Genomic DNA, 25955 nt, shown 5'->3' on the forward strand with positions numbered 1-25955 from the left:
GGAGCGTGCCTGGTTGTTTTCTCTTTTGTGAGGTACTATTTATCAAGAGGATAATGCTAGCCTCTAGTAAGAAGCGTAGTTGCATATTTTCACTTTATCCAACATTACATGTTTTGCAACTAGTGTACATCTTAAAATATGTAAATTTTATACGAACTGCTTGTCTTCAAGCATACAGTTGTAGGGTGAACATGGATGAAATACTCATGAACACATTCAAAACGAAATTTTGTGCCAAGACTTGCTAGCTTAAGGGGTCGTGGGATAGTGTGTTTAACCCAAGGTCAAGAGTCCATTCTTGCAGGTAGCGGTGAAGCTACCTTATGCAATGGAAAAGTGATTATGGCTTAAGTGGTAGTGGGATAGTGTGTTTAACCCAAGGTCAAGAGTCCATTCTTGCGGGTAGTGGTGAAGCTACCTTACGCAATGGAAAAGTGATTATGGCTTTAGTTGGTTGGTTGCGAGGATGGACATTGTAATGGGACCGCATGTTGAGTTGGTAGTTAAGGACTTGAGCAATTAGAAGTCTTGATGTAAGCTTTGAAAGCTTGACTACACATGTGCTACTAGATTTATAATGTACAAAGACTTAGATAAAAACTATCCTTTTGATATGCTTGTTTAGAATTTATGCACATAGGCTAATTAGGAGCTCTAACCAATTGGGCTACACCAAGTCATGGTTCAATTTACTAAACTAGACATAAACAGACCAGTACTGTTGAAAGAGTGTAACCTAGGGATCGAACTCACACACCCCAAATCCTCAACCCACATTCCATCCAGCTCGGTTAAAACCCCATTGGATCAATTTACCACATCACCTACAACGAGTAATAGTGGACCCTTCATCTGGTTGATTGAGTCGAGGAAAATATCTGGGATTTTCTGAAAATTTGAGTGAGAAAAATGGAAAGGGAGGAAACTTGAAGAGCAAGCGCGCGGGAAGCTGTCGTGCGTCATCAGCGGCGTGGCCATGGAGGGCTCGTTGCCATCGTCTTAGTGAGAGAGAGAGGCGCTCCTTCCATGGAGTCGTCGCCGGCTTTTTGCAGGGGAACCAACTGCTCATGCACACTCTCGGAAAGCCCTTCATTTTCCGGTCAGAAGCGCTGCTTTGACCTCCTCGACGATGAAGACCTGCTCCTCCTTGCGGAATCTCTCGACGCAGAGAGATCGGCACAGGCTCTCAGCGGTTTTGAGAAGAAGCTTAGCATCAACATTGGCAAAGTAGAAACAAGCACCAGATTGCTCCATTCTGAAACCCTTGTCCGCGAAGGCTCCCATGTTGCCGATGAGACCAGCCATGCCATTGATGAATCTTCAGACGGCCAGAACTTTAAAGAATCATTCTACAGCAGCGGCACGGATTGGAGCAGCCTCTATGTGGTTGACGAGTATGGGATGCCGTCGTGCAACGGTGGAGATGAACTTGATACTGCCGGGAGGCAGGAGGAAATTTCGGCGAAGCATGATACCAGTAAGGTGCAAGTGGATGAATTCAATGCCAACATAATTCACATTCATAAAGGAAATAGACATGGCAAAGGCTCTGTTGGCAATTTAGGGGTCATGGATGGGAAGCTTGTGCAGAGCACCCTAGCCACTTGTTGGGGCTTAAAGCCTTCAAATGGAAGCAAGTCCAGCATAAGATCTGAAGAAGTTACTGTTACAAACTTCAAGCCTAAAGCATTACCCACAATATCAGCAGCAAGTCTGTTCAAACCACAGGCGGCTATTGCACAGAAAGTAATTGAGAGAAAAGAAGTCATATCAGGAGGCCAGAGGTGCCCATTTTACAAGAAGATTCCAGGTATGATGGAAGTTATCTTTCTAAACTACTGCTTGTTCACTAACACAAGCAACTTTGGTGAACATGGAACATTTGAGTTCTGATATCATATGGTATCGTGCACACTCAACTCTGTGGACGGTGAACATGGTTAGTTCTTGGGATTTTCTCTCACGTTGGTACTTGCTGTTTTTTTCAACTACTATCTTGTGTTGGCCACATTCTCTAGCAGGTTTGTGACCTCTTGGTTGAACATCATCGTTGAACCTGAGTGTCAACTTTCTGACTCCTAGCAAAACCACCATTCTCTAGCAGCTCTGTGACCTCTTGGTTGAACATTATCACTGAACAACTTGAGTGTCAAGTTTCTTCAACTCCTAGCAAAACCACCATGCAATATTGATTTTAATGAATGAATTGATGCCTCATCCTTTCTACCCAGGAAATACTAAAAAGAGAGCCATGGAAAAAGTACTAGCAAAAACATCAAATAGTACAAGGAGCATGAAGGTGAAATTGTCCACTTCTTTGCACCTTGCACATCGCGGAAAATAAAAATCATATGCTCATTGGATGCACCTCAAAACAGAGTGTTCCATTGATAACCAACCAAGGTGTCACAAAACTGCACACAACATATTCAATAACACTCCAAACTTTGTAAGTAGATACTTCATTGGGCCTTGGCTTGTCTTTTGACTTCATCTCTCAACTTCATGTAGCATCAATCTTCAATGCCACTAAGGATGTTCATCTATGATATTTTGTGACTCAATCCTCAATGTGCATTCTACTTGGGGTCCAATCTCCTCTTTACCACCCTAAGAAGCATTGCCAATTTTATCCCACATTATCTCACACCAGTGCCAGCCATCGTACCATTCCTTGCTGCCAACATCATTCTTTCCTTCATCATATCCTCATTGCCATTGTCTTTTGTTCCTGCCTTGTTTTCCTTGGCCTCTACTCGCTGTCATAGGCCCCACTAGCAATTGTTGCCATGGTCTATGCTTTGACTGCTGTGTTTCTATCTTCTGTGTGCATTGTCCATGATATCCAGTTCCTACAGGTGTTTCCATTACTCTAGGCTGCCGCATTTGCACTCCCTGCTTGCAGCCCTGCCCCTTTGATACTCTAGCTGCTGCATTTTTTTCCCTCTAGCCCTCTCCTTTTCGGGTCATTAACATTGGTGGCTGGTTTTTGCTGCTAGACTCCTCTAAATTGGTAGATCTGCTGTGTTTTTTGGCTTTTTGCATCACTTCAGCCTTGGCATCCCTTTCTACATTAGGAATTGTTGAGTTTTGGCTCCCTTCTCTACATAGCTGCCTAGCATGTTTTTGTCTTCATTTGGCACTCAACATTAGCAGCTTGTGATAGTGGAGATTATTTTTGACGGATATTGATCAAAACTTCTTGAACCCATACCTATGATAGACAATGGTTGTTGGATAGCCATCCACTCCTTGATCTTTTGTTGAATCCCACCTTACATACTCGATTTGTTAGCATTGCTTGTTAGGGCATATGCTATTGCAATGGTTTAATGACAAGGTGGTGGTTCTTTGAAATGAGGATGTATGTTAGATGTTTGCAATTGATGGGCACATTGTAGACAATGTAAGGATGGTCTTTGCTCAAGGTCAATTTTGTAGAGAGGCAACCATTATTTGGGGAGGTTGTTGAGATGGCATGTGTGAGAGGGGAAGCCATAGCTCACCATTTCACCGTCATGAACCGCTAGTAACTAAAAATCATCATGAATCCATAGTAGCCTTGATGAAATGCAAAACAACAAAACACATGAGATCATGAAACAAAATTTGTATTTTTTTAGTTCAAACTTTCTTAAAAAAGTGAATAAGCACACAATGAATGACTCACCGTTGTACGCAATTGTCTCGTGTTTGGTATATGGATTCCATTTCTCGAGCATTCTTTTGAGTTCTCTTCTTTGTAGTGTTCTTTTGTGTTTTTCTCTTCTATCCTTCTGTTCAACAGTTTATTTCAACATCTATTTATGCTTCCATTGCTGGATCCACTTTTGACAGATCCTCTATGGGATAGCGCACAGGAAGGGCAATAAGCTCCCAAAGATCGAAGGTGTCAAGCATGCATGGGCAAATGTCTTTTGATGGCACAAAGATGCAAGCTTTTTCCTCACTTTTGTTATTGCCTTCCATCTAGGAACATGTACTAGGACAAAATCTTGTAAGCTTATGAAAAGGAAGAATCGAGCTTGAGAGTTGGGTTGATCCCATAGGGCTGTATGATCCATTGATGTTCCCTCACAAGCATTTTCCATGGAATGGGGTACAGGAAGGATAACAAGCTCCCAAAGATCTAAGGTTCCAAGGATGCATTCCATCTTATATGACTAAAGCAAATAGTTAGAACCATCAAGCCAATCCTCTTTGGATTAAGAAGGGAGAATAGGCACTTGGACAAGTAGTGCCATGTTAGGCATCTTAAAGCCAATAGAATAGACTTAATGTGAAATATGGAGAAAGGGAGGAGGAGAAAGGTTGCTCCAAATGATGAGACCGTACAAAAGGGCTCGATGACCTTTGATAATCATGCCATCATTCAAAGGATTGATAGGAGACCTCATTCGAGTCATCAAAGCCTTGGAACCAAGGATCATATATCTTTGTATAACTTGCAAACACTTAAAGGATATTGTGTTTTGCTACGGGAGAGCTTGAATAGAGGAAAAATTAGCAACACTTGCAAGAAGAGAGTTGGGGATGTCTTGCCTTTGTTGAATGTCACCTATAAAACACCAAAAATTTGCGTTTATAGTAGTGAATAAAAGGCTGAAATTTGAGTTTTCAGCAACAGTGTGGTCTTTTCTTTGGTTGGAAATTCTATGCTCTTATGTAGGTGATGATAAATGTGAAAATGCACAATGGAAGAGAATCACGAACATGGAGAGAGGAGAGGAGAAGAGAAAGTAGGAAGAGAAGAATGATTAGCACTAAACAATTAAAGAAAGTTGAATACAATGAGGACTAATCCATCCTTGCACACAACCCAAGGTGTCAGTGAGGGCCCTAGATCAAGCTAAATAATGATGACAACACCTGTGACGGTGATGGAAACGGTGATGGCAATGGAGACGGAGAGTGTGCAGCTTGTTGTCCACGACATAGACGAAGAAGACTGTAGCCACCTATCTGCAAGAGAGAAAGTGAAGTGATTTGCCTACTATTGCAGATTGCTATATATAGCTGAAAATTAACAAATCTAGCCAATTGTATTAAATGTACCAGCTGCCAAAATGCTGATGTGGCAATTGCAGGCAGTCACTTTGGGGAGAATCACTAGCAGGGTGGGGTTGAATATCATTTGGCAAGGCAACATAGGTTGACAAACACACAAAATTGAGAAAACACAATCAGATCTCCAAATGTCGTTGTTAGACTCTGACTAGGGCCCACAACTAAGAAATGACAAACTAATAAAATAAAGGCAGGCTAACAGTATCAATGGCAACATTGCTCATGTCCTCATCGATACGGGTAGCACACATAGCTTTACCAATGTCAAAGCCTTGTATGGGTTGAAGATGTTACCAATAGGTATGAATGCACTATTGAGAGTACAAGTAGTAGGTTGATCTTATAACTTTGGAGATTGATTCAATTGATGTGGTTATTGGCTATGATTAGTTAAGGACACTTGGGGAAATTTTCCATGGATTTGAATCACATGCAAATGGAGTTTTCTTGGAATGGCAGCAAGTAGTGCTTAATGGCATAAAGCAAAAGCAAGTGGAGTTGATTACCACGAAGAAGCTAACAAGGGAAATCAATGCCATGTTTTGTAGCTTCACTATTCTATTTTCTAAAGTGGATGAAGATCAGCCATCTTATTCTTTGCTGGAGAAGGATCCATGTTTGAGCAAATTGTTATAAGAGTACAATGACATTTTTTAGCCACCTTTTATTAAATCCCCTATAAGAGAAGTAGACCACCTGTTTGACTTGGTGCCAAATACTAAACCCATAAATAAATCGCTATATTGGCTATTAAAGTATGAGCGTGAAGAAGTGGAAAGGCAAGCCAAAGAGTTGCTGCAATTGGGGTTAATTTAGCCTAGTTAATCACCATTTGCTTCTCCAATGTTGATTATTGAGAAGAAGGATGGATCATTTTGAATATATATTGATTACAATGACCTCAATAAGTGTACTATCAAGAATAGATACTCGATTTCTTGGATTAATACTCTTTTAGATGAGCTCAAGGATGCCAAGGCTTCACAAAGATCCCAGATTGGGTTATCATTAAATATACATGTGTTGGGGAGATGAGTTGAAAATAGCCTTCTAGATTGAAAGGGGTCTCTATCACTTCTTAGTCATGCCATATGGCATCTGCTACATTTCAAGCATGGATGAATACATTGCCACAATCCTTGTTCAAAACAATCCTAGTCTTCTTTGACGACATCCTTATCTATAGTGAAAATTAGAAAGATTATTTACAGCATGTGAGGGAAGTATTTCACACGTTAAAGAAGCATAAACTCTTTGCCAAAGAGAGTAAATATACCTTTATGGCAAATGAGGTTGAATATTTGGGGGATAGTTGGCAAAAATGGTATTAAGGTGGATCCTAAGAAAGTACAATGTGTCAAAGAGTGGCCCATTCCCACAGATACTACTTCTTTGAGAGGATTTCTTGGACTTTCTTTATTCTATCAGTGGTTTATGAAGAATTTTGCTCATGCAACGACTCCATTGACCAACCAATTGAAGCGTAAGGTATTCTTTTGGGATGTAACTGCTACTAAAATCTTCAATGAGTTGAAAGCTCTTCTCATTTCAGCACCTATCTTTGCATGTTTGTATGTCTCCAAGAAGTTTACTATTTGTGTAGATGTAGTGGTTGCGGAATTGGGGCTATTTTATCCAAGACCATGGGGTTATTGCATATGAGAGTAGGAAACTCAATGATAAAGAATTGTAAATTCATATGCATGAACAAGGGATGCTTGCAAATTTTCATGTTGTTAAGAAATGGTACTATTACCTACATGCTAGCCATTTTAAAGTCAAGAGTGACTATCAAGTTCTTAAATATTTTCTCTTACAACCGAATCTATCTCCAAAGCAAAGATGGTATTTAGCCATATTGCAAAACTACGATTTTGAGATCTCATATATGGTAGGAAAGGATAATATTGCGGCAAATGCATTATCATGCTTGTGGGTATATTTAATCTCTACCATCTTTACCATGCATAAGGTTTGGATTCATGATAATTGAGAGGAGTATTCATGATAATCGAGAGGAGTATTTGTTAGATGATCAAGCTACCAACACAATGAAGAAATTATAGCGGTGAAGGAGAAGAGTATTCAAATTTTAAATTGCACAATCTTTAGTATAAAGGAGGAGTATATTTGATGTCTCAAATAACTTTGGATCTTACAAGAGATGCATTCTTCATCATTGGTGGGTTATCATGGGTTGTTTATGGTGGGTGTAAAGGTCCTTTGTTATGATTCCCGTGTATATATTTACTCGTACATGTGCACACATTCTTACAGGTGTAAGTGTACCATACCCTAAGTATAAATACATTCTTTTATGCTTTGTGTGTATCACATTGGTACACACCCTACTCACGTTTTTGCTCTCTATACTCTCTATTGCTTTGCACACACCATTCTTGCTACGCACACCCCCTTGAAACTGGTATCTAAGCTTCTTCAAGGTGTGCGTGTTTCCTGAAGTCCATGTGAGTTAGATCCAACTTATTCAGTGCAAGAAAATAATAAGGTCATCACTTTCTAGGTCACATGTGTGCTTGGATTGTAAGTTTACAAGTCATAAACCCTAAATTTGGTATAGGTGAGGTTGTTTTTTCTCAGGCAGGGAGGTGCAGGTTGCTTTTTGCTCAACAAGTAAGCGCAGGTTGTTTTTCCTTAGACAAACAGTCTAAAATCCGAAACTGAGATAGACGACAACTGGCAGTACCTTTTGGAACAAAGCGACAGTTGTCAGGCCCTCCTGTGGTGACGTGGCAGTCCTGCTGTCAGTTTTGGATTGACATTCACTAAACCTAGAGCAATCTCTGGACACTACATCAGTCAACTCTTTTGGGGTTTTCTTTGATTTTTCCCAATGAATGCTTGTGCAGTGACATTTGACCCCAAACTTATAGACTTTGTACATATTGGCTTTGGGATATTTGGGGCTTTTCATGTATCAGCAAAATTTTGCTCAGCTAAGTTGAATTCACTGACATTGGTGCACGTTTGGACTCCAAAAATTTGGGGCTTTTGTAGAATTTGTTGAATTTTTGCAACATTTGCCCTTGTTTGGCACTTGGAAGTTGGGAACTTGTATTAATACAATTGGGGTAGATTTGTTGGAGAAATTTTGGGACTGTTCACATCGGCGATGTATTTTGCGCTAATTCATACTTTGGCAATGAAATAACAATAGATTCATTGTTGAGTGGGAGAAATTGTTACTTGGGATGTATCAAATGTTGTCAAAAGGCAGCTTCCTTTAGTACATGTATTGCTGAACGCTCATTGTGCAGTGAAACAGTGGTATATACAGCACTTGGCTTGTTGCATATGGGCATTACAGTAAATGTATTATTGAAGTGGGAGTTGTCTTTTATGCATACTTATCACATTTTGTGCATGTATATGCTGTAATCAGTTTATTTGGACTGAAATTGCAGCAAATTATCCGCTTCTTGAGCACCTTTGGAAGTGCCTTTTGTGCATTTGCTGTTATATTCAGCAATCTTGCTATTGATTGACACTATTCAGCACTTCAGTGCAGAAATTTATTGTTGAAAATGGATGGTAGTGCATCCACTTTTGACACAAATAATTTTGAAATTCGGAAATTTGATGGCAATGGCTTTGATCTTTGGAAAGATCATATGTAGGTTTTTGAACTTTGAAGGATTGTGATAATGCGTTGTAACAAGAAAATCCTATTGCTTTGTCAAATGAGGAATGGACTAAGATGAATAAGAAAGCTATTGCTTACATCAAAATGGTGGTCATAGATAATAACTTGGTTGATATCAAGGGCCTCTTCACTGCATGTGAAGTTTGGGTGAAACTCAAAGCTTCATATGAGAATATGATTCCTGCCAATTAGGTCTATCTCATACGGAAGTTGGTTAACTTGGAGCTTGATGAGTCCAAGCTCTGTCTCAAAGCATTTGAATGCATTTATTGGGATTTTGAGCTAGTTACAAGATGCAAGCTTGCCACCTTTTGATCCCAAGTCGAAGGCTATCTTCTTGCTCATGGCTTTACCAGATTCATGGGAAGCATTGGTTGTCTCTTTGAGCAACAACCCCAACTCGACTTTTGATAGTGTTTGTGGTTCTATTCTCAATGAGGAGATTAGATGCAAGGCAAGTGGGGGTAGTAGTGGATCAGCCTATAATGTAAGAGGAAGGATTGAAAATAAGTCAAATGTTACAAATAAACACAAAAATTGTAGCAAAAGCAAGGAAAAATAGCAAGATGGCACTTGCTACTAGTGTGGATGCAAAGGGTATAAAAAGTTTGATTGCAGGTATTTTAAAAAGGAACAAGATGCAAAAAGTAGATAAATGCAAAAGGCAAAAAAATGAGAAAGATAGCAACTCTATCCCTAGAGAAAGAGAGAAGACAAATGTGGTATCTAAGATTGTCATTCAAGAGAGAAGAAAACAAAGATACTGTAGATTTATTGGTTGTGTCTTTAAATCCACATGCTTTAACAATAATAGACATGTATATCACTAAAAAGGATGTGATAGATGCTTTGCTGTTTGCTCATGATGGTTTGTTACAATTGTGGATTGTTGATAGTGGTGCTTTGTTTCATTTAACTTTGTCTTTGGGGTGTTTCTTATGCAATAGGTCATCTTTGTAAGATTGAAGTACATCGAGTAGAAAGAAGTGAACACGACTGATAGAGAGAGGAAGTGGTCATATCACGATAGTTTGCATGATAGAACGTGAAGTGAAAAGTACAAAGTACAACCCTTAGACTTTAGGGTTGTGAAAGTGACTTAAAGTGTGTTTATACATAAATGTGGGTATTGTGTGGTAAGTGATTAAAACGTGTAACACAAATACACAAATGAAAATAAAAGTGATTGGGGGAAAAAACCTCTCTTATGGAGAGTAAAAAAGTGTTCCAATGTTCTACAAGCGGATCATTGACACTCCTGTGTGAGTGTAGGTGTGAGTAAAACCTAATAAATCTCCTTGGAGTGATAGGTGATTAGTATATAAGGGTCATCCACCAAACAAGATCAAATTTAAAGCATTGCGGAACGCTTCAAATTTGTCACGAGGAAGAGCTTTGGTGAAGATGTCTGCCACATTCTTGTTGGTAGGATAGTAGACAAGGCTGATGTTCCTTGCATGTATCCTCTCTCTGACAAAGTGATATTGTATCTCAATGTGTTTCATGTGTGTATGAAACACATGGGATGTAGGAGCAAATGTCTCCTCATAATCAATGCCTTTCTTTTGCCCATAGCCTTTTGCCACAAGCTTGGCTTTGTACAAAACTCATAGAAGGGCTGTTCATGCGCAGAAACTCCGAACTGCAAAGTTGTTCATTGGAAGGTACTCTACGCATACGTAGGTTTGTTGAAGTATCTTCAGCATATGCAGAAGGATAAAACACAGATTTTTCAAAGATTTCAAATCCCGCAATAGTCGAAGACGAAGATTGTGAAAGCCACACCCAAAAATATATAAGCCTTGTATACCCCATCTTGAGCTACGCTCATCCCGCTAACTTGATTTTGAGAGTGAGAGGTCTTTTGAGTTTTACAGGATGACGGAATCCCATATGGATGATTCAATGGTGGCTGAAGGCGACCGACCTGAACCTACGATGGAACAAAAGCTGGACTTAATTATGATGCAGTTGGATGAAGAACGACGAGCTAGGCAAGCATTGCAAGTTCAATTGGCAAATTTACAAAGATCTATCAATGAATCCATCCCCTTTTCATTTCAGCTTATAAACCCATTTAGTACCAATGTAATGTAACTCGAATGTTTGATTCTTCATGATAGAATCATATTCAGCTTGCATTGCTGCTATCCAATACACACTCTTTTGTGCATCCTCAAAAGAATCAGGCTCATCATCATCATGTGTGTTTGCTGCCATCACAAACTCCATAGCATTAGCATAATCATGTAGACGTGTTTGTATTCGAGTACAACCAACAAGAGGAGCATTCAAATGACTATTTTGCATAGTTTGCAAATACCATCTAGGTATGTGCCTAGCTTCTTGATTATGTCCATGCTCTTGTTGAACTTGTTGTTCAACATCTTGCTGAATATTCTAAGTAGCCTTAGGTTGAATTTGCTGAACATTTTATTCATTTAATGGAGCTCCAACTATATCATCAAAAGAAATGGACAACAGCTCTTTAAACACATCTTTTGCAACCTGATGTGTCATAACCAACAAGAGATAATTTTGATTTTTCATAAAAAATCACATCTCTACTAACAAACTTGGAAACAAGATTGTACAATCTGTACCCTTTGCTTTCACTACTATACCCCACAAATATACATTTGACAGCCTTATTGTCCAACTATTTTCTCAACGCTTTTGGAAATATGAGCATATGCAAGACACCAAAGGTATGAAAGTGACCAACTGAAGGTTTTTAATCGTTTGAAGCCTCAAAAGGTGTAATATTTTTCAATGCTTTAGTAGGGCATCTATTCAAAACATGATAAGCACACATAATTGCTTCCATCCAAAAAGCATATAGTAATTTCTTAGCTTGTAGCATTTGTTTGGCTATCACCACGAGTGACCGATTCTTCCTTTCTGCAATCCCGTTTTGTTGTGGAGTATATGCAGTAGTAAACTAATGTGCAATACCTTTTTGCTTTAGCAAGGAATTTAGCAATGAAGACATATATTCCTCCCCTTGGTTTGAACGGAGTCTTAATCTTATAGCCAAATTGATTTTCACGAGAGTTTAAAAGCCAAAAATGCATCATACACTTCTGACTTTTTAATCAATTAAAAAACCTAACAAAAACGTGTAAAATCATCAATGAAGATAACGAAGTAAAAACATCCACCCAATGACTTTGTTTGCGTGGGTCTAACTTGGCCTTAGCTCTGAAAGCAACATCACGAGGGAAAGAAAACTGATGTATTTTTCCCAAAATTCATCCCTCACAAATGTGCTCAAGAGGTCTCTCTAAGAGAGGTAGTCTCTTAGCATTTGAGTATGCTGCATAAGCATCAAACTAACTCACATGTCCTTACTTTCTGGTCTTTGGCTGTGAATGTTATGTACATGTACTTGTTAATAGCATAACTAAACTCGACATGAAATCCATTAGAACGGAGATGAATGTGAAATGGGTTATAGAGTTTGGATTCCAAGCATGAAAAATGTAATTTGCAACCGAGATGTGGTATTTAATGAATCAAAGTTGTTGAAAAATGCCACATCTAGTGACTTAGACAAGAAGAATGAAATTTCAGCATGATCAGCCACTTGAACAGCCATCAGCCATTGAAAATTCAACCCAGTTTGATGTTGGTTTTGATGATCAACATGTTGTTATTGAGCTAGATGAAAATAGAAGGATGTTGAAAATCAGCTTGGGTAGCATAATCAGCATGATGAAAATGAATCATAGCAATCTGAAAATGTAGTTCAGCAGCCAAATAATAAGGTTATTGACATTTGTTTGGATGTAGATCCATTGTTCGAGAATATAGATCATTGGGTGAGAAGGTCTACATGTGTTAGAAGACCTATAAAGAGGTTTGATCCCTCTTTGGACTGCATTTTACTCATAGATGAGGGTGAGCTTCTTACATACAAAGAGGCATAATCTTGTGGGTTAAATAAAAAGAGAGAGCTAGCTATACAAGAAGAAATGAAATCTTTGTATTAGAATGATACTTGGGATTTGGTCCCATTGCCCAAAGATAGGAAAGCCATTTCTAACAAATGGGTCTAAAAAATCAAGTGTGTAGATGGCAAACCTAAATACAAAGGTAGGCTTGTGGCTAAGGTTTATACACAAAAAGAGGGGATTGACTTTCAAGAGATGTTTTCACCTGTTGTTAAGATGATCATTCTCAATGTATGTTTGCCACTGTAGCATCTATGGGTCTGGAGTTTGATTAGATGGATGCTAGAATTGCATTCTTGCATGGTGATTTAGAAAAAGAGCTGTATTGAAGTAGCCAAAAGGCTTTGTTATGCTAGGAAAGGAGCATTTGATGTGCAAGCTTAAGAGAAGCTTGTATGGTCTAAAGCAGACTCCTAGATAGTGGTATAAGAAATTTGATGTTTTTATGCTCTCACATGGGCTCAGGAGAAGCAATGTAGATCACGGCTTGCATACAAGGAAGGTTGATGATGGAAGTCTTATTATTCTTGTGCTTTATGTGGATGATATACTTACTGCTGGTAAGCATAAGAGCTAAGTTAATGCATTGAAAAGACAGCTGAATTTAGCCTTTTCTTTGAAGGATTTGGGTGTAGTTGAACACATTTTGGGCATGCATGTAACGAGAGAGAGAGAGAGAGAGAGAGAGAGAGAGAGAGAGAGAGCAGCAGAAAAGTGCATGAGCAAAGTACATGACAAGTTCTCTATGGTTGATGCTAAGCCTCTTGGTATACCGTTACCACTGTACATTAAGCTTAGCAAAGCAGATTGTCCAAAAGATGATAAGGCAACCAGTACTATGAAGGGTGTTTCCTATGCTTCAGCTTGTGGTTTACTCATGTATGCTATGGTTGCCACTAGACTTGATATTGCTCATGCAGTAGGAGTTATGAGCATGTTTATGTTAAACGTTGGCAAAGTGCATTGGGAGGTAGTGAAATGCATCTTCTGGTACCTTAAGGGCACACAAAGAAGACGTATACGCTATGGAAAGGATACATTAGATCTACAAGGATATGTAATGGAGACATGGTTGGTGACTTGGATACTCGCAAGTCTACTAGCGGTACATTTTCACCTTGACTGGTGGGGCAGTTTTATGGTGCTCTAGATTTCAAAAGATAGTAGCACTCTGTACCATTGAGGTTGAATATATTTCAGCCATTGATGCACGAAAGAAGCTATTTGGCTTGGGTGTTTAGTCAAGGATTTCGGGCTTCCCACCAAAACACCTATACTTGGATGTGATAGCTAGAGTGCTATATGCCTGGCTAAGAATGCCATGTTTCATGCACATATCAAACATATTCATGTGCAGTATCACTTTATCAGATAGGTTTTGGATAGTAGTTGAGTCACACTGACTAAGATCAAAACACAGGATAACCTCGTAGATGTTTTTACTAAGAGCCTTGCAAAGTTTCAACATGAGCATTGCATTCGACTTGTGGGAGTTGGTTAAAGGTTCACTCCAGGCCTTTAAAGTGGGAGGTTGTTGGGTGTAAAGGTCCTTCATTACACTTCTCGTGTATATATTTACTTGTACATGTAAACGCACCCTTACAAGTGAGGTGTACAGTACCCTAAGTATAAATACATTATTTTATTCTTTGTGTGTATCACACTGGTATACATCCTACTCACGTTTTTGCTCTCTCTACACTCTCTATTGTTGCACACATAGCACTCATGCTACGCATACCCCATTCCGTTTAAAACCTTTGATAACATTCATAAAAGTTTCTGTTGGAAAGGGATTTGGAAGGATGTCAAGGATTATGCTTGCAAATGTTGCCTTGTCAACAAAACAAGGATTCCACTCTTTTGTCCAGTGGTTTACTTGAGTCTTTACTTGTTACTCATAGAAAATGGACACATATTGGTATGTACTTCATTAAGGGGCTATTAACCACTAAGCACAAGTTGAATAGTATTGTTGTTGTGGTAGATTGATTGACTAATATCGGCACACTTCATTCCTATTGAAGCCCAATTTTCAGCAAAGCAAGTTGCAAAGTAATCCATGGAAGATGTCTTTAAGCTTCATGGACTTACATCGAAGATTGTGCCTAATTGAGATACCAAATTCATGGGTAATTTTTGGAGAAGTTTGTTCACTTCCATGGGTACAATTTTGACTCCGAGTACTGCCTATTGTCCCCAAACAGATGGACAAACCAAGCATGTAAACCAATGTTTAGAAGTCCATTTGCAACATTTTTGTCATGATACTTAAATTTCATGGGATCAATGGTTACATAGTGTGGAATTTTACTATAACAATACTTATAATGTAAGCATTGGAATGTCCTCATTTGAGGCACTTTATGGATATAAAGCACAAGTACCCTCAACCCTCTTTCATAAAGATGTGAATCCTCAAGCGAAGGCCAAATTAGAGAAGATGGAAGTGTTAATGAATCAATGTAAAGAGAATATTCACTAGGTACAAGATGTAATGAAGGCATATGTTGATGAGAAGCGAAGGCATTTGGAATTTGAAGAAGGAGATTAGGTTTTCCTGAAGGTTCCCAAATTATAAAGAAAGTTGGTGATCTTGCCTACAAACTTGAATTGCCTTCCATTGCTTAAATTTGTGATGTTTTCATGTCTTTAGCTTAAAAAGTATGTAGCTCCCAAAATCAAGGTACTTCAGTAATTACTTTCTTTGGATGAAGATAGTCTCATCATGTATGAACTTGAGAATATAATTGGAAAGCGACAGAAGGTTTTAACGAATTGTACAATGCTGGAGTATCTCATTAAATGGCATGGTTTGCCTATGGAAGAATCAACTTGGCAATCATCATTTTGTCTTAATTCTTTCCCATGGCTTTTGTAGGAGAAAGATTGACTTCACTGAGCAGAACACGTTGCTGTATTAAACTTTTACAGCAAATTAAATTGCCCCAACTCAATCAAAATTAGATTTCGATGCTTAGAGGGGATGCCTACTATTGTCTACTTTGTTGTATACCTCGTTTGTGCGATTCAGAGCAACCCATGCAAAGTTATGGCCATTTTACTATGATCAACCCTGTTTCTCACAGTTTGCAGGAAATTCTTCGTCAATCTTGTGTTTGTGTTTCTTTAATGAAAGGTCTTTATCATATTCATTCAGATACTTCTTCAACATGATCTACATCTTGCGGAGTCATTTCTTTGTAGCTTCCATTGTACTCTTTCCATATTTTAGTTTTGAGGACAAAACTCTTTTAGGTGGGGATGGCTTGTCATGAAGCACATTTACCTTAGCCTTAGTCCTAGGAAACTTAACCTAAGTTATGAGGACTAGGGTTAGGTATGATTTTGAAGACTATCATTTGAGGATCTCCTTGCAACCTCCTGAAAATTGGAGTTTCTTATGTGATTGCTTGCAGTATAACGTAAGCATTTAGGCCATACATACCCACGGCTGAATCATGACTTGCCATTGCATGGAATATGGAACCGCCTCCAAAGTATATTGGATGCCCAAATGTGGGATGCATGCTTTGCTATCCAAAACTCAATTGGATTGGCATTTTCAAGATTGCTATGAGTTACGGTGCTTGCACCATAGCCATGATTTGCTTCTTCTCATTGTTAGCATTGGGTGCTTCTTGAGGCTGAATTGCCTCACCTTTTGGCAACTCATGTTGTCCCGAAGTTTTGAATGATGATTTCTTCTTTTTACCCTTGCTGTCTTTAGTTGGAGAATGCACAAATTTCACAAACCTAGAAACCTTAGCATGTTGCGTATAGCTGATGTCCTCATTGTGCTTTGAATTGGGCATCATAATCATCTCCTTCTGCTGGTCATTAGCATGTTGAGGCCTTTTAAGGACCTACCTCTCATTCAACTCCAACCTTCTCAGCATGTTACTCGTGTAGCGTGCCCATACCAAGGTCGGATATTGCATTTCTTCTAATGCTCAGTGATCCTTCAGATTGTGATGCATCATCATTGCTTGAACCTATATCACTAGGATCATCACATGTTTGCTGATTTGCACTCAATTGATCACAAATTTAGCAAATTGCAAATGCATTGGGTTGCAGCCAAGTGCCTCGGGCCCACCTACTCGAAGGAGTTGATGTATCTTGGTGATGGCACCATGAAACCAACATTTCTTCTTGGATAGGATGGTAGATATCTTGATTTAACACAGTTTATAGTAAGCATAGAATTCACAAATTTGAAATAATTACCTCACCACATAAATCTTGGACAGCTGACACTTGATTGGCCCCAACAACTGGTGACCCTTCTAGTATTTCTTTATCTTGTATTGCTCCAATTTTTAGTACATTGAGATGTAGGCTGAAAACTCCACAAATTTCAATACTTTGGGCTGTCACAAATGAGCAGCAGCATCAGGATTCTATTTGCCCCTTGATTCTACCACAATTTGGGCACAAATTGAATGAAGAACACTTGTATGTAGCCCAAATCAAATGTGGACGAGCAATCCCCTTCAAATCAGCTGCAATTTCTTCTATTACAGTTGCTACTCTGACCATCAGGTTTTCAATTAACCGGCCCACACTTTGAGGTGGTTGAGAAACCCTAATTTCTGCTATAAATTAGGGTTTTGACAGAAGGTACACCTTTGTCCACCTTCAATCTACTGAGAACGGATGAGGATTAATAAGAGTGAGGAAGAGAGATTATGCGGATGTTTGAAGAGGCAAATCTGCTGCTCTCCATTGTCAAACAGCCCCAAAAGCTGTCACCTACAACTCTAGGCCCACCTGTAAATTACTGGCTATGGCAGGTATGGTATGAAAAAATCTGATGCAGTACACCTGCAAATTACCCACACTTTGTGTCAACAAATTCTTTTCATTTTAGATCTAGCTTGTGACATTCCCACAAGGATGCCAAGACACACTTAGAACAGTATTGCACCATCATATTGTTTGACCTATTTAAGCATCTTTACACCTCTGCAAATTTGTGGCGACTCACAAAATACCACAGCTGTCATGATCTTTAAGTGATGGGGCGAGGGCCCTTTCCAAAGGGAACTTGGGTATTACTGTTTTTTTGGTATAAATTGGAGGGTGTAAATTCTGGGTGCAAGTTTTAGTTTAGGTAACTGATTTAGGTCTAAATCCTTATTACTACTTGCTTGTAATGATAATGATTACTGTTATTGATCATTGTAGCAACATGTACCAGTACCACTTGCCAATCATTGAGTTTTGAACCATGCCTAATGCCATTGCATATTTTACTGTCAGGCACAAGCTTCACTGTGGATGCCTTTCGTTATGGAGCAGTGAATGGATGTAGGGCTTATTTTCTTACTCATTTCCATTCTGATCATTATGGCGGCCTTACAAAATCGTGGTCTTATGGTCCAATATATTGCACTCCCATTACAGCTAGATTGCTGGCACTTTGTTTATATGTAGATGAAAGGTGTGGACCAAAATGTTCAGACTTTGACATGTTCATTCTGTAGCTTGTTTGTATTGTTCTGCATTGTGAATTCAGCATAATGATCTTTTTGTTGAAAATTATCACTTTCGACCCTATTTTTTTCAATTGCCTGCACTCCTTACTGCTAGGTTGCTGTATACGAAGACGAAATGTATGGCTGGAATGTTGACTTTGACCATTTTGCTGTGCAGCTTATTAAGTTGTTCTGCTTTGCAAACTCACCGTGTTTAATCTTTTCATGCGGATGTGTTGTTGCATCCCACTGTTTCCAGATTGACCTTCATACTTTCAGCTTCTCTTGTATACTGAGATTCCTGAGTTGACACTGCACAAAGAATGAAATTAAATAGTAGGGTTATGTTGGGAAGTCCATACTTTCGTTTTAAAGGACTTAGAGAATGTTGGAGTGATATGGAGAATGTACACAAACTTAAGGATGAAATGTTGGGATCATGCAAATTAGAAAATGATGCATTTTGAGAGATGATGCATTTTGAGAGCTCCATCCTTTCATTATGAAGGATTTGCAAAAAATAGGAGTTTCATTGGAGGACCCTCAGTGAACAACTGGGCAAAATGGTTGGTGATAAATGTAGATTGCCATCTTTTTACTTTCTGGCATGACATGTAAACTTTTCTTTTGTAACAGATGGATTTTTCCTATGGCTCTTGGTATTACACATGTGGTAGAAGGTGTGAAGGTGAAATTTTTGGATGCCAATCACTGTCCAGGGGCAGCCATCATCCTCTTTCAGCTTGGGACTGGTGAGTCGATTTTACACACTGGAGATTTTAGAGCCTGCAAGGAGATGCAGAGCTACTCAGAATTCAAAGAAAGTCATATCAGCACTATTTATCTGGATACAACTTATTGTAATCCAAAATATAAGTAAGTTTATGATGGTTTTTAAACACAGGATTAGGTTCATACAATCGAGTAACACATGCTTCTTCTGATTTCTTTTTCTGCATGTTTCTTCTGCTCTATTTTCTGCAGGTTCCCATTGCAAAAAGAAGTTATTGATTTTGTGATTCAGATAACAGAGGCTGCATTAAGGAAAAGTAGCAAAACTTTAGTCATAGTTGGAGCTTACAGCATTGGGAAGGAACGTGTATATTTTGGGATTGCTGAGTTTTTTAATGTGAGTTCTGGTGTTCTATAGTTTCGTGTCAAACTTCTGACAAGTTCATACTTAAATGGTTTAATCTTTAGACAGGCTAGATAGAAGCATGGGTGTTGACCCTGACTTGGTTTGTACATAAGTACAGAATTAGTGATAGATGTAAACACAGTTCTAGGACAAGATGGAAATGCATCTCATTATTCCCACAACATATCTGAAAAGATTACTCTCTGTTTTTAAATGTTTTCTAGGTGCCAATTTTTGTGGATAATCGGAGACGACGTATCCTGAAAGCGCTGGACTGGCCTGAACTTGTTCGCAGACTTTGTACCGATGCGAGCAGTACAATGCTACATGTTCTGCCCATAGGACACTTGCGGCCTCAGGTCAAGTAATGGCATTACTTCCAAGCCAATGGAGAAGGGCATCCTTGCTCCATTTTAGCTTCTTACTTCTATTTGTGGTGCTGTGAATGTTGAAAGCTCAAATGTCCATAATAGCATACAATTATCACCACCTTATGTCTAACTTTCGTGGAGGATGCATATCTTGGTAAAGCTATAATATTGGTAATAAGAGAAGGGAGAATATGCACAACTGAAATAGGGTGTAGGCACGATTATGGTCCAATGCATGCCTTGACACTCCTTCCTGTCTGGAAACTTTTAATACAACAAAAGAACAAAAGACACTGCCCTGCCCAATAATATACACGAGTCCCTTGAGATTTTAGTTAGCATATTGGATGGGTGTCTTTCCCACCAAGATTTAGTCAAGTTGGGAGAAGTTTCTGCTGGCCAATTGATTAGAAAACCAGGAACTCAACTAACATTAAGAAGTTAGAACCTTTCATACAAGGGTGTTATAGGGTGGGCCTAATTTCATGGGGCTAAGGTGCACAACTGGCAGAAGTTCTGCTTCAATAGCACAGACTCATCATTGTGGTAATAAGTTCGCTCTAACCATTTTTATGTGGCACATTCCTCTTGTTCTATGGTGGTTAGTTTGGCGAGAAAGCCAATGCTGCCACTGCTCGCATGTGTCAGGGAGGTGATATGTTGTTTAAAAAGTCCAGTGGATGAAAGAGAGTAACTTCAAACATGTAATAATCCTTGTTGATCACTACATTGTGGGTTGCAATGTCTCAGTGATGGATGACAGTCTGTCTTGATGATTCCACATGATGAATACGGTTCCAGGTCTTGCCAGAAAGCATGGTTATAGTCTGGAAAAATGCCCTGAACAAGGCTGAAGGTGAAGTTTTTTGTACCATCATAGCATGGTGATGGAAGATCCAAATTATGGGACATATATGCAATGGCTGATCCAAAGTGCCTTGAATGTGTCTGTAGTTTAACCTACTTTGCCCACCTCACACATTTATCAATCTTTTCTGTAATAACTTATTATTAAAAGAGGCATGGGCTAAAAACAATGCATGTGGTGATATGAAGACAAGCACTCCCATTCCCTCAAGCTTATTTGAGATGATGAGTTGGGCTTCTGTCCTTTTCTGCTGTAAACAGTAGCAAGGGATATACCCTGTATTCAATTCAAGTGCCTTATTGTGAGTGAGATCCATGATGATCCATCTAAATGAGATCACCATCTCCACTGGATAGATGGGCTGGTGATTGATGATTGTGACTATGGCATAGAAATATGTCAGTCTGTGGCTGTGCAAGTCCATGAGCTCTGGCAATTACATCTCAATCTGTTAAGGCATGAGTATGAGTTTTATTGATCCTGTGACTCTGAAGCATCTGTGCATTGGATTCCAATGTGTCAGCAGATCCATCAATGAGTGTCTACGAACCACGACACGGTTTCGAAAGTAACTTGCTATGATCTGTATGTAAATACCATTTCTTAGAAACTTCTTAGTTGAACCTGCCCGAGCTGGCAAACAATCCTAAAGGCAATGCTGTGGCGTCTAATGTTCCAGACAAACAACATTTTGGGTAATGATCTGTTCTGGTAAGCTATATACCAACCAAAAAGCTTGAAACTTGCAAGGCCTAGACTATATTTGTCATCATCTTTGGAAGACCATCAAAGTTGGGGAGGCAAGACTTCAGTGTTCTTGATATAAACTTTTCATGGTCTGTTTTCTCAACCATTCATGATAACCTTTCTAACTTGCTTTACTGTTGAAAGATGGTTTGGACAGTGCATCTTGTATCCCTCTGATTGATTTTAGTCTCTGTATCAAGTGCTGCCTTTCTCAGTTGTGTGAGTAATGTTTAGTATGTGTATTCAATTGCTATCATGGAAATTTTTGTACACAGCTGATTAGACTCTACTCTGTTATATCTTCTTTGGAAAAAGCAGAAGCTGAGAGCCTACTTGGCAGGACTTCCAAAGTTCACCTCCGTACTGGCATTTCGCCCAACTGGTATTGCCTACTTTTGGTTCTTCAGTCTGCAGTTTTTGGATTCAAACCGGCTACTACTAACTTGGATGGATGTTTTTTAGAACAGTTGATTGTACCTAGTTCTGTAGTGTGATCAGTTAGATGTCTCATAGTACATCAAGTAAAGAATTGTACGGTGTGTATAGCATTGGTTTTGTAAGTTTGTTGAAAAAGATCTGTCATGCAGCATGCTTACCCACTAGATGCGACTAAGGACCACTTCGTATTATGTGCAATGATTAAGGCTACCTTTTCAAGTGCTTTAAGGCAAGAATATCATTTTAGGTATCACAAGCTAACAAAGGAACGTGAGACAGTGAGAGATAATGTCTGCAAGTGGCTGAATCGGACTATGGAACATCTAAGCTCATTCATGCAGAGACCTCTCATTCTGCATGTCCACATTCTCTGTCGTGACAATCAGAGCTGCTTGGTCATAGCCAAGGACCCAATCTTCCATGCTTGCAAGAAAACTGAGGTCTTACTACTTTGCTCATTGCAGATCCTTGATTGGGAGCTGGAGTTTATGTAAAGTCCTATCAGGGACAATGTAGGGACTTTTCATAGAGGTTCTTACTTTACATCCGATTCATCATTATTTTTACCCAGAGAAGTTTGCCCAGTAGGTTTCTATTTTGGTTAGATGGCTGCTTTTTGATCCACTCAACCTTTTATTCGGGTTGCCTGGTTTTAGATTTTGTAAGCTTTATAAGGCTAAGACGTTGTTTCTTCAGAAAGTGCAGAGATCTTCAGCCTTCCTGTGTACTTGTGCTGGGGCTGGTTCGTTTTTTCATCCTTCCTGCACACTAGTGTAGGGGCTGGTTTTTTGTACTCCTGGTCACTTGTCTAAGCAGATTGTATTTTTTAGCCTCACTTTTTCATGCTCTTTTCTTGATCATTGGCTTTGTGACAGTAAGAAGACAACAAAGCAGGCTAATGTCTTTCCAGATAGTAGAGATAGAAAAACCAAAGTCAGATTCACAGTATTCATAGCTCGATTGTGGTTGGAGATTCGACGGAAGGATTTTGTATCAAATGCCCTGAGATACTTGTGCTTGGTTATTAAAAGTAGTACCATTACACCACAAAGCTGGGAACTTTATTTATTGAAGGGATCTGCACCCATGAATTGATTTTTGTAAGAAAGATGGTGCATTGATTATTGCTTTAATTGTAGGATGGACGTATTCTGAGAAGATTGGTAATCAACTTCACCTACTGAAACCTGTAGTAAGTGGGCCAATCACACTCTATGGTACGTCTTCTGTCTGTTGTACGTGCTCAGTGTGAAGTCCATGTTTTGCAAGGTGGTGTGATTAACAATCTCTCTTATATTGGCAGGTGTTCCATATAGTGAACATTCAAGTTTCATTGAACTTCGGGATTTTGTGCAGGTCGGAGATTGTCAACTGTTGCTCCAATTTTTATAAGATGTTCCATGGTGTGTCCAATATTTTGTGCTATGTTCAAAATCTGATCACGATCATCGTTGATCTTTTTTTTTCTTTTCCCAGTTCGTTCAGCCCCGGAAGATTATTTCTACAGTGAATGTAGGGCGGCCGCAGGAGAGGGATCGCATGCAGTCACATTTCCGTCAGTGGTTGAAGAAAAGCGGCTGAAGGGGTTGCATTAGTACACGCGAGCCATGCTCTTTTGGGCTGCTGTTTGCTTCCGTACTGGGGTTAACACCTTGTTGACAAAACATACCAAAGGAGCAAGCAGGGTTTGAATCAAGCCCACCTGATCATGGAAGGGGGTTGTGTGCTCTAGAGGATTCAAACTTATACCTGCAGTCTTCTCAACAAGGACCTTGCGCGTGCAAGCGAGCAGGAGCTGAGCACTCAACTGTGGATTTTGGCATGGAATGGCTGGATTGGTTTGTTTTCTTCTTCAAGGACATTTCCAACATTTGTTCGAGCAGTCAATTGTAGTTCTGGCACGGAATGGTTGATCTGGTAGAGGACATTTTTAGCATCCATGTGCGAACCATTCTTCCTGCATGCGAGGAGGATGGCACCTATGCACCAAGACAAGGGATTGTGTCAGAATAGACACAGATTGTGTATTCTCCATACCACAATATCTAGATACGAAAGTACAGACTTCGTGAACAGAGATATTAAGTGCTTACACTCTTCCAGTAAGCATCTCCTCTTCTGAGCAGAAATAACACAGGATGGTGTAGTCACCTCAAGGATCAAATACAAAGTGACATAATCGCAAGAGTTGTGCAGAAACTCTAATTCTATAGGACTGTCGAACTAGAAGGTATTTCATTAACTGCATCCTTTGTTCAAAACTTAAGCTCGCCCTTAAAATGGCAGGACTACACTAGATTGGTGAATGTTTATTTAACAAATATACACAATGCTTCTGCCATAGGGTAATTAACATAACTTTGTTATTGGTACTAGTATTGGGGGTGCGCTACGGCACAAATCTATTTGGAGTCCAAAATTGTGTCTGAGAATTATTGAGGCACATCAATATCTTAAATTGCTTGCAAATGCCTCTACCAAGGTAGCAGACCATTAGAAATCATTCGAAATGCAAGTCACTCTGAATTTGAGTTTTGTAAAGCTTTGTCAAATTCTTACCAAAGTTATGGACGCTTCTCTTCGACAAGAGGCACAAATGATGTAAAGTCTTAGCACTTTCTCTCACTTTAAATGCTTGAGATAACTCGATTCACAGTGTGTGCCAACTCCCTTATTTTGGGGCTTGCTTCAAGTATATGTTATCAACTATAATCTGAATTGTTTTCCTAGCAGTGGAGTTGCAAAATAAAAGTGATGAGAGGTGTATTAAGAACTTGTTGAGCTTGTTATAGTGTGCCATGGAGCATTAGATGATGTGTCAGCACATGTTGCAATACACTAGGTGTCTACACATAGATAAGTGTCTTAGATCATATTGACTTATGTGTCTCTTTGTATACATGTGCATGCATGCATTTATGCACCAATGTATGCGCGTGAATGGAACTTACACACACACACACACACGTACGTTTGTATGTGTGCATGCACATTAATGTAGCATGTATGTGCATATCCATGGGAAGTGGGATGAGTTGATACATGAGAGAGAGAGAGAGAGAGAGAGAGAGAGAGAGAGAGAGAGAGAGAGAGAGAGAGAGATCACAAAAAAAAAAAGCAAGATTGAGATCTTGATGAGATGGTTGCAGGTACACATGGTCTTGTATGTACTGGGGATGACACCCAACATGCCATAAAGCATAAAGGGATTGTTCCTCTTATGATGCCTGATGGCAAGAAGAAAGGCTTGCATGATGTATTACATGTACCGACCATAACAAAGAATCTGTTGTCTGTGGGTCAAATAGTAGAACAAAATACATCCTTTTAGACACCTTAAAGGTGTCTAGGTTAGAGACACAAATCAAAAGTTTTAAGTTACAATCCACTTCAGATGACTTGGCACAATAGAAAACCCATAGCAAGGTGTTGTAAGCACTAAAAAGAAAAACCAAATATTAAAGCTATCAAAGTTAAATAAAGTCATAACCAAAAAGCAACTTAGCTCTTTTATGATAACTTTGCTACATTGTTGAATTGTCCATTTGCTCGAAAAGTGACTCAATACGTAGGTTGTTTGAGCTCATCTAGTCATATTTATCATTGAGAAAGTCCATTGTCCCTTGAACATGTTTTTTATAGTTGACAACACTTACCAATTTTTAGATGATTGTTGGGTCCAATATTTGAATGGTTTATAAAGAATGAGCATTTGTAGCTCATCAAGGTATTCCCAACTCAAAAATTGTTAACCATTATCACTTGTATTCCCATCCTTTGTGGAAACATTTGGCTCCTTAAAGTTGATTTACCCTTGCTTTGATAGAATTTAAAGGATGGTTGCTCAAATTTGCGTATCATAGCCTTTGAAGTTTCTAGATGTGGTTGTGTAGTTGTTATTTGTTACTAGTCTCTTGATTGTTCAATGGTAAATATAAGATTGTGGGTATTATTAGAGTCCTTGTTGGAATCACTATCTTTAGGTGGACATTGCATAGCAAGCCACCATCTTTGGTATACTTCCATTTAATGTATATTATTGCCAATATTCTAATCACTCCTATTAGCATGGTTTCTTAATACTTATAGATTTGCATTAAGTGGTGCCTTGTAGTAGATCTCTTTTAGTTGAACATGGTTGTCTTCCATAGCTATGTAGATTGCCTAATTAATTAGCCCATTTGCTCCCTCTTTTATGTTTTTAAAGGGGCTTAGACCTCTCCTTACTA

The 25955-nt window shown here is 39.1% G+C and overlaps 1 protein-coding gene across 6 annotated transcripts; it reads left to right on the forward strand.

Moving 5' to 3' along the window:
* The first annotated feature begins 878 nt into the window (after positions 1-878).
* On the forward strand, positions 879-25228 carry SNM1 (DNA repair metallo-beta-lactamase family protein). Of its 6 annotated transcripts, XR_015693577.1 has the most exons (10): positions 880-1810; positions 17950-18130; positions 18801-19040; positions 19149-19293; positions 19527-19661; positions 21607-21670; positions 22866-22943; positions 23030-23082; positions 23203-23956; positions 24876-25228. XR_015693577.1 is itself a non-coding variant. In XM_087695921.1 (9 exons), the coding sequence occupies exons 1-9, from the start codon at positions 1027-1029 to the stop codon at positions 23305-23307; spliced, it is 1785 nt and encodes a 594-aa protein (XP_087552047.1). In that variant the 5' UTR covers positions 880-1026; the 3' UTR covers positions 23308-24390. The 6 variants fall into 6 exon arrangements, 2 of the variants coding, with proteins under 2 accessions (XP_087552064.1, XP_087552047.1); XR_015693590.1 differs by lacking the exon at positions 24876-25228 and having other exon boundaries at positions 879-1810; positions 19527-19666; positions 22191-22943; positions 23203-23220; XR_015693579.1 differs by lacking the exon at positions 24876-25228 and having other exon boundaries at positions 879-1810; positions 22191-22943; positions 23203-23220.
* The last annotated feature ends 727 nt before the right edge of the window (positions 25229-25955 follow it).

The sequence above is a fragment of the Lygodium microphyllum genome, chromosome 2 (assembly GCF_053477565.2).
Source record: "Lygodium microphyllum isolate KBCC chromosome 2, Lygodium_microphyllum_v1.1.10, whole genome shotgun sequence".
NCBI lineage: Eukaryota > Viridiplantae > Streptophyta > Polypodiopsida > Schizaeales > Lygodiaceae > Lygodium > Lygodium microphyllum.

Excerpts from the sequence above, each read along its gene's own strand:
- SNM1 (XM_087695921.1), top strand. The coding sequence starts at position 1,027 with ATGGAGTCGTCGCCGGCTTTTTGCAGGGGAACCAACTGCTCATGCACA. Across the intron at positions 18,131-18,800 it reads TGTTTATATGTAGATGAAAG|ATGGATTTTTCCTATGGCTC; the intron begins GTGTGGACCAAA and ends CTTTTGTAACAG. Across the intron at positions 23,083-23,202 it reads AACTTCGGGATTTTGTGCAG|TTCGTTCAGCCCCGGAAGAT; the intron begins GTCGGAGATTGT and ends TTCTTTTCCCAG.